We start from the raw sequence: 15623 nt of genomic DNA, 5'->3' as shown, positions 1-15623 counted from the left end.
TCAGCCTTAATTTCCTTATAATGTACATTTTGAAGTGTAATGCTTGTGACGATTCTCACGTGTGCCACTTAGACATTTCCAAGTCGATTCATTATTGTAGGGGCTAATAAAAAACCCCAAAGCCTAGTCTGATGAATAACATTTTAAAATCTTATTTTTACAGCTTCTCGATTTAAGTCACCCAGGAACCTCAAAACGTCTGACTCAACCATGTCCAGCTTCAGGGTGACCTGGGAGCCTGCCCCCGGGGAAGTGAAGGGTTACAAAGTCACGTTCCACCCGACGGGGGAGGAAAGGACGCTGGGAGAGTTAGTGGTTGGACCTTATGACAACACAGTTGTTTTGGAGGAACTGAGGTAGGAACAAACTATATTTGGTTTGTGTTCAGAGATTGAATAACTTATGTAAATGAGCAGGCCTGGCACCGCAGTTTGCCAGCAACTGATGTTGCTTTCTCACTCTTGGTGCTAGTGAAGGGGTAGGATTCAGAGACTCGCAACAGAATTTAGGCCTGAGCAGGCTTTATTTTGGTGATGTTTTAATGATTTTTGTAGTAAGTGATCAGGGATGGAATTTTTTCAATAACCTCCTGTTTTTTTTTTTTTTTTGTTTTGTTTTTTTAAATTAGCATTCCTATAACCCAATTTTACTAAAAGCAGCCCTTCCCTAGGAAGGCCTGAGGCGATGTGTGGGTTCCTGCACCTTCTGGAAAGGCCCAGGTGACTCACATGGGGCTTGGGCTTTGACTGAGTGTGAATCCTCTCCTGGGGTGGGCCGAGGAGAGAGAAGGCAGGGCTTGTGCGTTGTGCCAGCTGGCAGGATCAGGGAAGGGTGAGCTGATTAAAAGTCTCGCTCCAGGCTGTGCGGTGGAAAACAAGGAAGTTTGAGCTTGAACAGCACCCTACATTCACTGAAGTAGGAAGAATGGGCCACTGTGCAGTGGCTTTTTAAAAGTTTGTTTGTTTCAGCCCTTCATTTAGTGATAGTGAAGTCCAAATAAAAGCTTGCTATTTACTTGGTAAAGAACAGGGAGGAGGAAGTTTACTGAGCCTACTATGCGCCAGGCATTGCACTGGGTGCTTTCCGTTACCTTGCAAGGTACCACATTTAAGTTATTTTCTCTAAGCTCATTGCTCAGGAGCAGTAAGGATGCAGATGCTTCCTTGACATGCTCAGTGGGGCATGTGGAGAGTCTACACCTAGTAGAAAGGCAAGATGGAAGCTGGTGCTGTGAAGGCCTACTAGTCTCTAAGCTGGCTTCCCTTGATACCTCACAGTGTCAGCTTAACGTAGAGTGTGATGGGAATTGTTTTCCTTCTCTTGAAAAGTATGCATTATAACTTACTTTGAGTAGTAAAAGTTTGTAAATGAGGACTGATATCTCTAACAAAGAAAAATGCTACCACTTGGGGCAATTATCCATACAGACTATATGTTTTCACGTTTCAGGGCAGGTACCACCTACAAGGTAAATGTTTTCGGAATGTTCGAAGGAGGAGAAAGTTCACCACTTGTAGGACAAGAAATGACAACCCTTTCTGACACAACTGTAATTCCATATTTATCCTCTGGTAAGAAATTGAATCACATTTCCCTAAGAAACCTCAATATTATTAAACAATTTCAAATATTCATCATTAGGTTAATCATATAATGAAAAGTGACTATAAAGATGTTACACTAAAATTTATCTAAATAATTTTCATACTTAAAAATTTCCTAAAAAAATCCAGTTAAGCATACTTTTTACATTATAGTTTTAAGGCTTTAATTGTCAGCATTGCATTCATTACCTGGGACTATTTTATTTAAAGATGAGTTTTACGATAGATAATATGCATTTTCTCTCTTTTTAATGACTAAAAGGCAATTTGATATTGTTACAGTAATGGCAGAAATGATTCATTTGGGCTGAGCCAGCAAAGCCGGGTTACATAAATAGGTGGGAACCACCACTTGGGAAGCAAAATGGTAACATAAACCCTTTAGACATTTTTGCGCTTGCCGCAATTACAGCTTTCGGGTACATGAAGCTAGTTTTGAACATTCTTAGAGGTGCAAGTGGTGGGTAGAATTTACTTCTAAATATTTCCCATCATTTGCTAAAAAAAAAAAAAAAAAAGTAAATCTGGGCCGCCCAAAGCTTGCAAAGGCTTAGGTGCTTAGAATGGCATTTGGGAATCCGAAATCCTGACTTAGTGTATAACACACTATGATAACTTTGCAGTGTGATGAGCATTGTGTAATTCCTCCCCTCCCCCCATGACTTCTTTTTGTACTGGAAAGATCAGAGGCTAACATAGCAAGAAGTGGGAAAGTTCACAGCTGTTAATGGAAAAGAGAGCATTTGAAAATATGGATGTGGACAAAATAACATGTCAGATGTTGCTGTTTTGCTTGAATGTTCTATTGTTTATCCTATGATGATATTAACTGACTTGTATTTTTATTTTGTAGCTTGTGCACTGAGGATATTGGGATTATTCTCTCTTTCCAAAGCACCCTAGCTTTGTATCAATGTTTGTGCTTATTGTCTCTAAAGCTCTCAATTTGTATATTTGTTTGCCTACTTTTCCTAAATTGTCTTTCTTCTCTCTTGATTATTTAAATGTGCAGGCTTTACTATCTGTATTTACCTGGTTGTTTTATAGAGCAGATAACTGAGCAGTTAATATCTATATCATGTGATAGCTACCAGGTTTTAAAACAATGATCTTTACTTTAAAAAGGTCTAATTTTGAGTTATGTTCCTATTCCTTCATAATACATGCAGTAGTTATGTGGGAACTAACTAATTTAATAGATTTTTTTTGCTCATTAAAACCTCTAGCTTACACACTTTATCAGTTCATCTCATACTTGTCTACTAATGAACACTGAATATTATAGAAAAATTTAAATCTAATCTTTAGATCACATTACATTTTTTATTTTATTTTATTGATTTTGTATAGAGAGGAAGGGAGAGAGATAGAGAGCTAGAAACATCGATGAGAGAGAGTCATCAACCAGCTGCCTCTTGCACACCCCCTACTGGGGATGTGCCCGCAACCAAGGTACATGCCCTTGACTGGAATCGAACCCGGGTCCCTTCAGTCCCCAAGCTGACGCTCTATCCATTGAGCCAAACCAGTTTCGGCCACATTACATTTTTATTAAAATTATTAACACCTTAGATTCAGATGACTGTACATTCACATTTATTTCAGCTCTTGAGTTTGTGAGTTCATTCAAATTTATAATGATAGTTTAATTAGTTTCCAGGGTCTACAACGGTGGCCAGGAATTATAGTCACAGATGAAGGAAACATTTGCCACTGAAATAATCATAGGAGGAATTGATGACTCTCACGACTGTTTTTGAGGTTAATAAATCACATGGACATATTTCCAGAGTCTCAAATTCCAAAGCTATAAAACTGAAACAGTTAGGCAACACTGAGCATCGGGGGTGGCAGAGGCATGGCTAGGAAGTAACCCGCCGAGAATGTGCCCCTTACTCTGTTCTGTCTCACCGTTGCCATGTCAGGGATGGAGTGTCTCACCAGAGCTGAAGCAGACCTGATATTGCTGGTGGACGGATCGTGGAGCATCGGCCGGGCAAACTTTAGAACTGTGAGGAGTTTCATTTCCCGTATTGTGGAGGTCTTTGAGATTGGCCCCAAGAGAGTACAAATTGGTAGGTCTGACGACATTGAAGGCATTCAGACATTTTCATTGTGCTCTTTTATATATGCTAACACCAATGGTGTTATTTTAGGTCTTGCTCAATACAGTGGGGACCCCAGAACAGAATGGCAGTTAAATACTCACAAAGACAAGAAGAGTTTGATGCAAGCGGTGGCAAACTTACCGTACAAAGGAGGCAATACGCTCACAGGTAAGCCAGGGTGGTTCTGTTTGCGTTTTAGCTCTTGTTTTTGGTCAATGCTTGTGGCTAAATAATAACGTGATTGATTTTCTTTTAAAAATCCCATTAGGCATGGCTTTGAATTTCATTCACCAACAGAGCTTCAAAACCCAAGCTGGAATGAGGCCTAGAGCTAGAAAAATTGGTATTCTTATCACCGACGGAAAGTCCCAAGATGATGTTGAGGCACCTGCAAAGAAACTCAGGGATGAAGGCGTAGAGCTGTTTGCTGTTGGTAAGCACTGGAAAGGCTAGCAATGCTCTCGGCATTACAAAAGCAGAGGGTAATTTAAAAAAATATATTTTATTGATTTTTTACAGAGAGGAAGGGAGAGAGATAGAGAGTTAGGAACATCGAAGAGAGAGAAACATCCATAAGCTGCCTCCTGCACACCTCCTACTGGGGATGTGCCCACAACCATGTGCACATGCCCCCTACCAGAATCGAACCTGGGACCTTTCACACACTTGATCTTAGCCAAAAGGCCGAGAAGCGATAAACCTGGGACCTTTCAGTCCGCAGGCCGATGCTCTATCCACTGAGTCAAATCGGTTTCGGCCAGAGGATATTTTTGCAGTTAAAAATATTTTCTGAAGTGTGAAAAAAACTAACACCTATTCCCTATCACATAATCTATCAAAATGATGTGCCAGGGAGTTGATTTGTGCTACCCTTGTAATGGGACAACATTACATGTCTTCTTGGAAGAAAGCAATGTCTCAAGAGGACAGATCTACTCTTAGGATTTCAGAAAAGTCCTGTTTGGTTTTTCATGGCACCATGTTTATTTTTGATATCCATTACTTTACTTTTCAGAAAAAAAAAATTTCAAGAAACACTTTTTGGTGAAAATTTGATGCTAGAAGCATTGAGAAGTAATTAATTCATAATAGCCTTCAGTTTATATATATATATGTATTTTTTAATATGTTTCTATTTTGTAAGTAAAGGTAGGTAATTCTTTTATTGTTGAGGAAAATAATACATATGTTCTAGTTAACCTTGTCTGCGTAAGGGTAGCCTGAAAAATTTTTATTTTATTCCATGATTTTTTTATTTTAATGAGTACATATCCATTTCATTTTGAGGTATCAAAAATGCGGATGAGCTTGAGTTGAGGATGATCGGATCGGATCCCGATGAGATCCATGTGTACAATGTGGCAGACTTTGAGTCGCTCAACAAGATCGTGGAGGACCTCACCACTAACCTGTGCAACAGCGTAAAGGGCCCAGGTAAGGGTAGCCCAGGGTTTCCATCCTCAGCACCGGAATGTTTTGGGCCAGATAATTCATATTTTGTATAGGGGCGGGGAAAGGTGACTCTTTTGTGCATTGTGAGATGTTTAGTAGCATTCCTGTGCCTTGCTCATCAGAAGCCAGTAGCATCCTCTGATTTGTGACAACTAAAAATCTTTTTAAATGTCTGTTGAGGGGAATGCTACTCCTGACTGAGAATCACTGGTTCAGTCTCTGGTTTGTTTCAGATGCCATCAAATTGGAAATGACTTCTAGCTTATTTGAGGATACTTTTAATTATATGTCCCTGTGCGCGCGCGCGCACACACACACACACACACACACACACACACACACACGGGGGGGGGGGGGGGAGAGAGAGAGAGAGAGAGAGAGAGAGAGAGAGAGAGAGAGAGAGAGAGAGAGAAATGGAGATTGGAAAGAGAGATGCTTTTTTTCTAAAGCATCTTTGCTCTATAATTATTAAGTTTCTATTAAATGATTATTCTCAGACTTTTATTTTCTAAAATTTGGTAACTTTTTTTCCATTAAGAATGAGAGGGGTTTTATATATGATTTGGTTTGCTTCAACTATAGATGATCAGATATTATACTTTGTCACTTGTAACCCTTAAATATACAGAGACATTGCAATTTTAGAGTTGACACTTCTAGAAATGATAGAATCTATCTTTACCTGTGAAGAAACAGAAGTTAAATTACCCAGGGTCAAATGGTTAGAGATGTCTATAGAGTCTTTAAAGAAAAGTAGGTATTGATAAGGAATTAAGATTTAGAAATAAAATTATGGAACTGAATTTGTACTGACAAAGGATAGTGTAAAATGATTATTTTTTATAGATCACAGGACAAAAACACAATGAGCACCAAAATGGAAGGTTTTTGGAAAATTAATGACATTCTTTTAAGTCCTTGTAATGCAATGCAGATTATGGTAAAGATGGACTTTTATTAATTTGTTCTGGTTTTGGAAAAGTTGGAATGAATTTTACAAACAATGTGGTAAAATTTTTCACATGCCTTGGGCACTAGGGATACATTTATTTGACTGCTCCTTCTTGAGTTTCTCGCTCCAAACTTTTGCAGATTTTCTTTTTGGATTTTGTACAACAGACTGACCTTTTCCCTGGAGAAATGGACCAGCCAGGAAGCCAGAATTTGTAGGCTTCTGGCTCTGGATTTGCTGAGAGAGTTGTAGTTTTATTTAGTTGGAGAGAACTTTGAATAGGGATGAAAACATCTTTTATCTATTTTCCTTTATTTTATTTTTTGTCAACTATGTAATAGTTGCATTCATTCTAGTTTCCCAGACAGTAAAATTGCTTGATAATTTTGTAGGCTTGATTATGACCCAAGTACAATAAAGGTTAGGATACTAAGAATGGAAATGCTTTCTTCAGCTTTGGCTTACAAAAAAAGTAGAAAGAATTTATATGAGAATGATTTGCCATGCTCATGGAGTCACTGAATTAATTCTCTTTAAATTTTTATTTGTATATCTTTTTAGTGGTCCTATGGAGCTTAATATTTTGATATTTATCCATATTTATTCCAGATATTGCTCTGTGTTAGTCATTTCACCTATATCTATCCACAGAGAGCACAATCATAGACAGTATGATTTTACCAAATTAAAAAAAAATTGGTTATTATTTCTCTCTCTTTTGAGTATGAAAGTGGTTAATTTCTCTTACCACTGAACTAGATCCTGTATGTAAGGGAACTAAACAAGAATAAAAAATCAATTCTGTTCTCACAGAGTGCAACCTATAGTTAAAGAGATAAAACATGAATATAAATAACCAAAATGACAATGAGGGCAGTGAATTTGGGTGGTGTCAATAGTGATAATAACAATGCAATTTTCAGGTCTCATATTCTTATTTATTGATTATAAATTAAGATTATAAATTATTAAGTTTACTAGATTATAAATTGATTACAAGGCTAGAGAGAAGAGAAAGTATCCAAAGGTTGGGTCAGAGGTTTTGAGAATAGGTGACTGAGGAAACTGGTGGTGCCATAAGGAAGAATAGGATCAAGTTTCAATGAGAGAAATAAGCTCAAGAACCCTCTGGTCACCCAATCAGAGATGTCTTATGGGTAATGGGCCTCTATCATGATTTACTGTTGCCATTAGTATGTGAAAGGATGTGTGAACAAGCTTAATTTGGAAACTAATGTTTCAATCTAATTTCAAATGTTATCACTTTGATGTAATACTAATGAAAAAAGTATATGTACTTTATTTCCACTTGTAGGTGACTTGGAAGCGCCTTCTAACCTAGTTATTTCAGAGCGAACTCATCGTTCTTTTAGAGTGAGCTGGACTCCTCCTTCTGACAGTGTGGATAGATATAAGGTGGAATACTACCCAGTTTCTGGAGGGAAACGTCAAGAAGTGAGTATTCAACATCTGTAGTCCACTTCTTCCTGATATTCTGAATGGGTTCTCTTCATTAGGGCTCTGAGAAAAATGTTGGATGAGGAGCAAGAAGAATGTAGAGCAGTGCAGAACTGAGTCAGCAATGGTTTTTTCTATTTTTTGTTAGCAAGCACTTCCATTTAAGTTTAATTAAAGGGAAAGAGCTTTGCTTAAATTCTTAAGGTCTCTAAGAATCGAAGGATATCAATATGATTTTAAATTGTAAATTTAATTAGAGAATGCTTGATTGGTTCATGAATTTATACTAGAATCATAGAGTTGGAAGTGAACATTAAAGATGATCTAGTTTTACACACTCATTTTACAAATAAGGAAACAACAGCTGGGAGAATAAATTATATGAATTGTCCAAGATTGTAATTTGGTAATTTGCAAAAAAGAAGACAATGGTCTTACTGAAATATAATTTCTAAGCTCATTGCAATTAACTACTTTATAGTAGAAAAGAAGAAAGTGATTATAATATGTTGTTATTGTTTAAATTTTTCCTCTCTAGTTTTATGTGAGCCGACTGGAAAGTAGCACAGTACTGAAGGATCTGAAGCCTGAAACTGAGTATGTTGTGAATGTGTATTCGGTAGTAGAAGACGAATATAGTGAGCCTCTGAAGGGCACAGAAAAAACCTGTAAGTCAGTTTAAAAATAAAAAGTTGTTATTTTTGTTTTTTAAGATAAAGAGACAACAGCCCCTATGGGATTTTGTCAGTCTTCTGAATCATTCCTTTATTCAATATCCATTCAACAAATATTTACCGAGTACATTCTTTGTGTAGGTGTTCAATAAATACTAAGCGGTTTCTGCTCTTACTAGATGCTCCTGTCATCATGGGGCCCACTGGTGGAATGAGTAGTCACAGCTGTGATAACTTAGAGTGCAATGTACCTTTCATAGCTTTATTCACTTCTTAAGGAAAGATACCAAGTGGGGAGTGGGACTAAGAGTAGGAAGAGGAACTGAACTGAGATGATCTATTTGCCTTCCGTTGAAGGCCGGATCTTCCTGCTGGCTATGAGATCTTCCCATTGTTTTTCTGTCTTTTGCCCTCAGGCCTTTCTTTACTAGAGAAGTTCTAATGGGTTTAACCTTGAGTGGAACTTTGAGGGAAGATGTTTCTCACTCCTATTCCTGGTAGGGTTTATGAAACCAAATGAAAATATTCTTCCTTTCTTGTCTGGGCTCCAGTGGAAAGGGAGGCCATTTGTAAGAGAAAGGAGTGGGTACACTGTTTAAGGCAGAAACTGATCTACCCATTGTTCCGTTCTTTAGGTCTTTATCTCTTTTCTTATTTCCCTTCATGTTACACCACAAGAGTAGGAAATAATGTATTTCATGGTAGGCAGGATTAATTTGATAATTCTTTAAACTCAATCTTTTTGTAAGCTATATGGGTATTAAGTGAAGAGGAAACTGTAAACCTTTCACTCTGCCTCATGGGCTTGACTCCACAAAAACCCATGAATCCCACAAGTTCCAGTTATTAATGTATGGCACTGTCAGTTAAAGGTTTTTAAAGAAAGGTGAAATAAAATACTATGTTGGTTACATATATATATATATATATATATATATATATATATATATGGAATTCTGTGATTGAAGAAAGAAAATAGTCAAATTAGAGATGTTCCAGAAAAAAGAGATTGAAATCACAGGAGCTGGTATCTATTTTGGCTTCCATGTTGACTCAATAGAATGCTATTTGAAATTTAAACTTTCTTCTTTCTACAAAACTAGAGGCCTGGTGCATGAATTTGTGCATGGGTGAGAGTCCCTAGGCCTTGTTGTCGGCAATTGGGGCTGATTGGGGCTGTGGGAGGTTGGCCAGCCAGGGGAAGAGCTGAGAGAGGTTGGCAAGAGGTTGGCTGGCTGTGATGGGTTGACCAGTTGTTTGGTTGGTTGGGCTTTTATATATATAGATAGTTGTAACACATAGTCCTGAGTGTGAGGTAGCAAGGAACAATGAGATTAGGGTTTTTGGATGGAGAGGAGAGGATGATATTAACTCTCATTGATTTCTCATAGCAGCCTGTTATCTATTTACCATATATAAATGCCAATAACTATGTAGGAAACAATTAAAAAAATGAGTAAAATGACAAAAATTAGACTGATGTCTGTTTTTCCATCCAACAGTGCCTGTCCCTGTGGTCAGCCTGAATATTTATGATATTGGCCCTACCACCATGCATGTGCAGTGGCAGCCAGTGGGAGGGGCTACTGGCTACACTGTGACTTACGAACCCATCAACGCCACAGAACCGGCAAAACCCAAAGAGGTGGGAGATACTGCTTCTTTTTCATTGGGCCTTCCTGAGACTTCTCAGATTTAGAGTCCTTATTAAGTGCAGTTACTTATGAATTAACTCTTTTATTCCCTTGCACACAAAACAGAAAAATAGAAAATTAAATTTGTGGGCTGTGATGCATTTTAGTAAACATTGGTCTGAAAAAGAAAATGCAGTTCAGAAAAATTAAAAATAAAAGTTGTGTTATAATCAATGGGCTTTAATTGGTTGTTCCCATTAAGTGGAAATGTTTGATTTGAATGTCTGATTTCCCCTGGGTATGTCCATATGCAGATGCGCGTTGGGCCAGCAGTGAATGATGTGCAACTGACTGAACTCTTTCCCAACACCGAGTACAAGGTCACAGTCCAGGCCGCCCTGCATGACCTCACTAGTGAACCTGTCACTGCTCGGGAAGTCACTTGTAAGACATTGCTAATTCTGCATCTTTCCTTTTGCTGTAACAATAATGTTCACTAGGCCTTTTCTTTTACCCAATGATGCTAACCACCATTTGATTATTTGTACAAAAATTATAAGATTATTACTCATGGCAATCAAATTTGAGAATTAAGATTAATTCTAGACTTATGGCAGCATCTTAAGTTTACTCTAGGATTTACTTTTTTATTTCACATTTTGCATGCCCAATATTGAGATGTATCTTATAATCAGTGTTGTCCTTAAATTATTCTTAGCCAGATGTTTATCAGGGCATAAAACATAAAGCAATGGGACATCTTATAATTGATGTTGTTGTAGATCCATGAAATACAGTTGGTGAGAATGGAATGTTGGGTGAGTGTGGTTTGGAGAAAGATATTCGGTTTAAGATCAAGATGTTCCAAATTTTTATTTCAGTATAAACTCTATGGCACATATGAATAAGTTTCAATTATATGAATTAATCACCTCAATCCAAAAATATATTGATCATCTATTATACTTCAATCACTGTACTAGAGGATGCATCAATAATAATTATAAAGCAGTATAGAGCACATGGATTCCTTCCTGGTTTGCACTTTTCTTGATTTCCCCTTTTGTGTTTCCTGTTTGTTTTATAACCATTTTTTTAAAGTGACAATGATTGCACTTAGGACCTTTGCTTGACCTAGCTGGAAGTTTTGTTTCATGCTTGTTGAGGTTGCCATGCTGGGATAAATGACTTGGCTTAAATTTGCTGAGCCTCAGACCACATTTCCAGGGAAATAAAGTAGGTTGGAAGGAATCTTCCAAGGGGGAAAAGAGCCTGAGACAAAAGCATGATGTGGCAGAAAAGAAAAAGAACCCCTGCTTGGTGGGGCCATATAAATTCATGGAAAAAAAAAAATCACATTTTTATATGTTCTACCTGTTTGGAGCTGATGTTTTCATCGAAAAGTGTTAGTGGCAGATGGAAAGAGTTGGGAGCCACCCAGAATGAAGACCCATAGTGGGCTGAAAGACAAATGTGGCCATTGATTGGCCTATAGGGCTGGACTTTAATTCTATATGGGGAAGGGGAGCACAGAGAAATAAAAAGATTGAAGAGATGGAGGTGCTGAAATGGAAATGGGAGAGAGATTCAGGAAGAGAGATGTACAGAGTTTCAATAAGAGGCAGAGGAAATTGGCAGCCAGAAAGAGTGAGATATATTTTATATAACAACAGAAAACCTTATTATTAGTGATCCTCCTCCCATTCTTTTTAAGGTAAAGCTTTGACTTGGTAAAAATTTATCATTTTTATTTCCTCCTAACCATTTAGATTTCTGTGGATTTTCTTGTAAGCTTATTGGATGCTTACTTTTGGCTTACCTTCATTTTTTCACTCTCATAACAAGTTGTTTTCCTATTACATTTTTATGGGAGCTGGACTCTTTTGATTTTGTTTTTTACCTTAGTCAATTTAAATACATGTTAAAGAAACATGAGCCATAAATTTGTGATGAATCATGATACATTATGCAAACAAGATCTTATTTAAATAGAGTAGAAGAAATTAACATACACATGAGAAGTAGAGTTGTCATAAATATTTCAATTTATTCTATTTTTTAAAAAAGCCTTCTTAAGAATAATTCAGCTCTACCTGGTACAATCATAGTGCTTTTATCATCCTAACCATTTTTTTTTAGTTGTTTTACCGCACACCTTTAAGTTTTCTCCAAACAATTTCTTGAAAGCTTATGTAGAATCTTTAGTTTCCTGTTTGAGAATCACACTTGGACCTCATTTTTCATGCACCTCCAGTGCCTTTACCTAAACCTCGAGATCTGAAACTCAGAGAAGTGACCCACAGCACCATAAATGTCTCCTGGGAGCCCGCGCCTGGAAAAGTCCGAAAATACATTGTTCGCTACAAAACACCAGATGAGGATGTCAAACAGGTAGGATGGAGATTGGAATCATTTGTTTTCCTAGCAGGTTTATCAAAAGAACCTAAACAATATAGTTGATAGCATGCTTTAAATATTTCATTTTATTAATATAGTGTTGAAAATTGTTATATTAATAAATCACTTTTTGAATATAGATAATATATTGGACTGTCTTGCTCTTATCATTATATATATATATCTCCTAATAATCTCAAAAACATCACACTTAGGGAGTTATATAATTTAGGTGGTATTTCATTTTCATCCAGTTGCCTTACTGTATATGGTTCTCTGCATTCTATGAATTACTAAAAAATGTCAATGATGTTTCTAATAATAAAAGCTAGCAAGGGTATATAGGGAGTTTGTCCAATAATAGGAAGCTAGGACAGTTGAAAAGCACAGAGAGAAAGGATGAATATGTTGTTAGAGGAGTATCCTTTGGACAGAGAATGTTTTTGAGTAAATATGGGCTGGGAAGCTGTTTCCATGACAACCTGACTCAAAGAGGGAGCAAATTAAGGGGCTTCTCAAGTGAATGGGTTTAAAACATGTCTGTGCTTGGAATGGGGCATTAATGTTGAAATCTTTGGCATATAGAAATAGCTTCCCTGGGTACCCAGTTACTGATTGTGCTGTCATTTGGGTTTCATAGAAGCTAATTTATCCGTGTGCACACATTCACTTCATTATGAGTTTCAATTTCAAAAGAGGTACAATGACCAGTGGGTCTCACAGGATTCTTGTGCATAGCAAATCAGATAATACACAGGACAACATTTTCAAAAGAAAGAAGGCAGTGATATAAAGCGAAACCCTTGAAAAATGATTCAGTTGTTTGAATCTGTAGGCAGTCATCATTTACTGTGTCAGATATGCCTCTAGTACATATACTTCTTTTTTCCACTTCAGAAACATAGGAACTGTCTCCAGTTTCTGGACTCATGCAAACTGGAAAACATTACTTTTTTGGTACCGCAATTGGTATGCTCTTGTAAGGAGAGTTTCAGTCGATAGCAGAGAGATGTCCAAACTCAACCCTTTGTAAAAATAGTTCCGCTGCTCTGTTATAGGTAGAGGTGGACAGATCACGGACCAATATCCCTCTCAAAGACCTCACCTCACAAACCTTGTACACAGTCAGCGTTTCTGCCGTGTACGACGAGGGAGAGTCTCCCCCAGTGTCTGCTCAGGAAAAAACCCGTGAGTTGTGATTACGCTTTATTGGGCCATTTCATGTCTTCACGCTCTTTTTGCCAGTATTTAATAATGTTTGCATTCACAGATTGTTTTTCATCTCCTTCTACCTTTATATCCATTTCTTTTATAGTTTCTATCCCAGTTATTCTATCAGCCACTGTTGCTAATTCATCTTCTAGATATTTAACTGGTGTGTGTGGGGTTGGGGATGGGTGTAGGGGAGAGACTACATTCTTGATGTATATTGAACATTTTGTCTGGGACAGTTTCATTATGTAGCAAATATTTTTTTTTGACATCTTACTCTATGTAAAGGGCCATCAGGGGGAACAAAATATAAGCATAGGTGCCCTTGATAATTCATGATTTTGTTGTGGAGATAAAATTGATTAACAATACATAGGATCATGTAAGGAAGGAGAGGTGTCTGGCACTCAGATTGTATGCATTTGGATTTCAGAGGAAGGGGAGACTGTCACAGCAGGAAGGTCAGAGCCTGCCTCATCCCCATTTCCCTGTCAGTTGACTCATATGCATCAATTTTTGTCCCTAGCCACTACCTGCTCCATTTTGTTGCTTCTTCGAGGGACCCTAGTTTCTCATTTTGCCTCATGATTTGCCTCATCCAGTAATGTAGTGGTGGGACCAGGACTATGGTCTGCAACTTTTACTTCCTATACAGTACCTCTCTCACCAGAGGCTCAAAAGTGTCTCCTTTAGTGCCCAGCTGTCTGTACATGACCAGAGCACCTTGTGCAATGTCACAGCCTGCTCCGTAATATCAGGCAGTATCTACCTCTGCTATTTTCAGTGTCTTTCTTGAAATCAGTTCTTATCTGGTAAGGGTAGTGGCTAGGGACAAAAATTGATGCATATGAGTCGACTGACAGCTTTGCATAAACATGACATGTGTAGTAAAGAGAAAAAAAAATCAGGAAAAACGGTTAGTGAAAGCAGGGAATTTAACGTACTCAACAAATACTGTCAATATATGTTTTTAATCCTTAATAGTTCCTAATATCTTGGATAAACCCAAAGGGCACCCTTAACAGATGTTTTGATGGCAAATGTGTTTTGTGAAAGTGCTACCACTCTCTTTCTTTATTTCAATGGGCCTTTTCATTGTAATTATTAGAAACAGAGTTGTTATGGCTCTGGGTTTTGTGTATGGGCTTTGGTCACCAGGAGATAGAGAAATAATTGACAGCGAAAGTTCAGGGCTGGTGGCAGACATTCCAAGCTGCCTTTGCCGCACACAAACCAGAGTGCCTGGCTCACGGAGGCTGTTTTCCTGGGATGGCAGCAGTCCTCAGCACCCCAGGGGTTCCCTCTCTTTGGATGGGGGCAGTTGCAGGCTGCTTCACATTGTGTTGAAGGTTAGTGACTATGGGAAAAGCTTATGCATGGATTACTTTGATCATAACATTTCATGGACCATGAAGGTTCATGAACCCTCTCATGTGATTTGCCAGACTTTCTGTGTAGGAGTTGTGCAGTGTGGAAAGAGCCCATGCTTTTCATTAGAGTCTCAACAAGTTTGAGTTGCAAAATGACTAGGAACCACTGATTATAGGAGAGTATAACTAAATATTATCTTTTTTAAAAAAATCCCCATTTTAATAGACTATAAATAATCACCTGTAAAAACAAATGATTAATCACCCGTTATACAGTGCTTACAGTTTTCAGAGTTCTCTTTGTATCTTTCTTTCAGATGAACTGAATTGGGGAGATACTTGCTTCTGAACAATGTTTTCAGTCAGTTTTTCCATGTCCATTAAAATAAAGCAGGTTCATTACATTAAACTTTGTAGATCACATTAAAAAATTAGTCCTGTCTTTTCTCATGACAGAAAGGGTGCCAGCCCCCAAAAACCTACAGATCACTGATGTGACCACAGAGAGCTTCCGAGGAACTTGGGATCATGCGGCTTCAGACGTCTCTCTCTACAGAGTAACCTGGGCACCTTTTGGAAGCTCAGATAAGATGGAGGTAGTGCTCACTCTTTTCTTCTTTTTTTTTTAGTGCTCCATTGAATGATAGGAAATCTTGTTTTAAGTAGATATTACCTATTTGCCAGAAAAGCATCCTTTCCTGCTAGTGATATTTGAGCTCATGGCATGAATCAGAGCAGGAATATCTGGCTAAATAATCTCAA

The 15623-nt window shown here is 37.8% G+C and overlaps 1 protein-coding gene across 4 annotated transcripts in view; it reads left to right on the top strand.

Annotated features, from left to right (window-relative positions):
* The window catches only part of COL12A1 (collagen type XII alpha 1 chain), a 111653-nt gene that overhangs the window by 40637 nt on the left and 55393 nt on the right, over positions 1-15623 (top strand). For 3 of the 4 annotated variants that reach the window (XM_084890831.1, XM_084890832.1, XM_084890833.1), the window contains exons 16-28: positions 164-356; positions 1450-1571; positions 3530-3679; positions 3761-3880; positions 3981-4145; positions 5000-5146; positions 7432-7571; positions 8113-8242; positions 9751-9893; positions 10197-10326; positions 12137-12273; positions 13338-13467; positions 15318-15457. In XM_084890831.1, coding sequence (XP_084746957.1) covers positions 164-356; positions 1450-1571; positions 3530-3679; positions 3761-3880; positions 3981-4145; positions 5000-5146; positions 7432-7571; positions 8113-8242; positions 9751-9893; positions 10197-10326; positions 12137-12273; positions 13338-13467; positions 15318-15457 — 1847 coding nt within the window. The remainder of the gene's footprint in view (positions 1-163; positions 357-1449; positions 1572-3529; positions 3680-3760; positions 3881-3980; positions 4146-4999; positions 5147-7431; positions 7572-8112; positions 8243-9750; positions 9894-10196; positions 10327-12136; positions 12274-13337; positions 13468-15317; positions 15458-15623) is intronic. The other variant, XM_084890834.1, reaches the window with a different exon arrangement.

The sequence above is a fragment of the Pipistrellus hanaki genome, assembly GCF_964339955.1.
Source record: "Pipistrellus hanaki genome assembly, chromosome: 7".
NCBI classification, from domain to species: domain Eukaryota; kingdom Metazoa; phylum Chordata; class Mammalia; order Chiroptera; family Vespertilionidae; genus Pipistrellus; species Pipistrellus hanaki.
The sequence above is the reverse complement of the archived record's forward strand: the minus strand, read 5'-3'. Positions and strand labels throughout refer to the sequence as shown.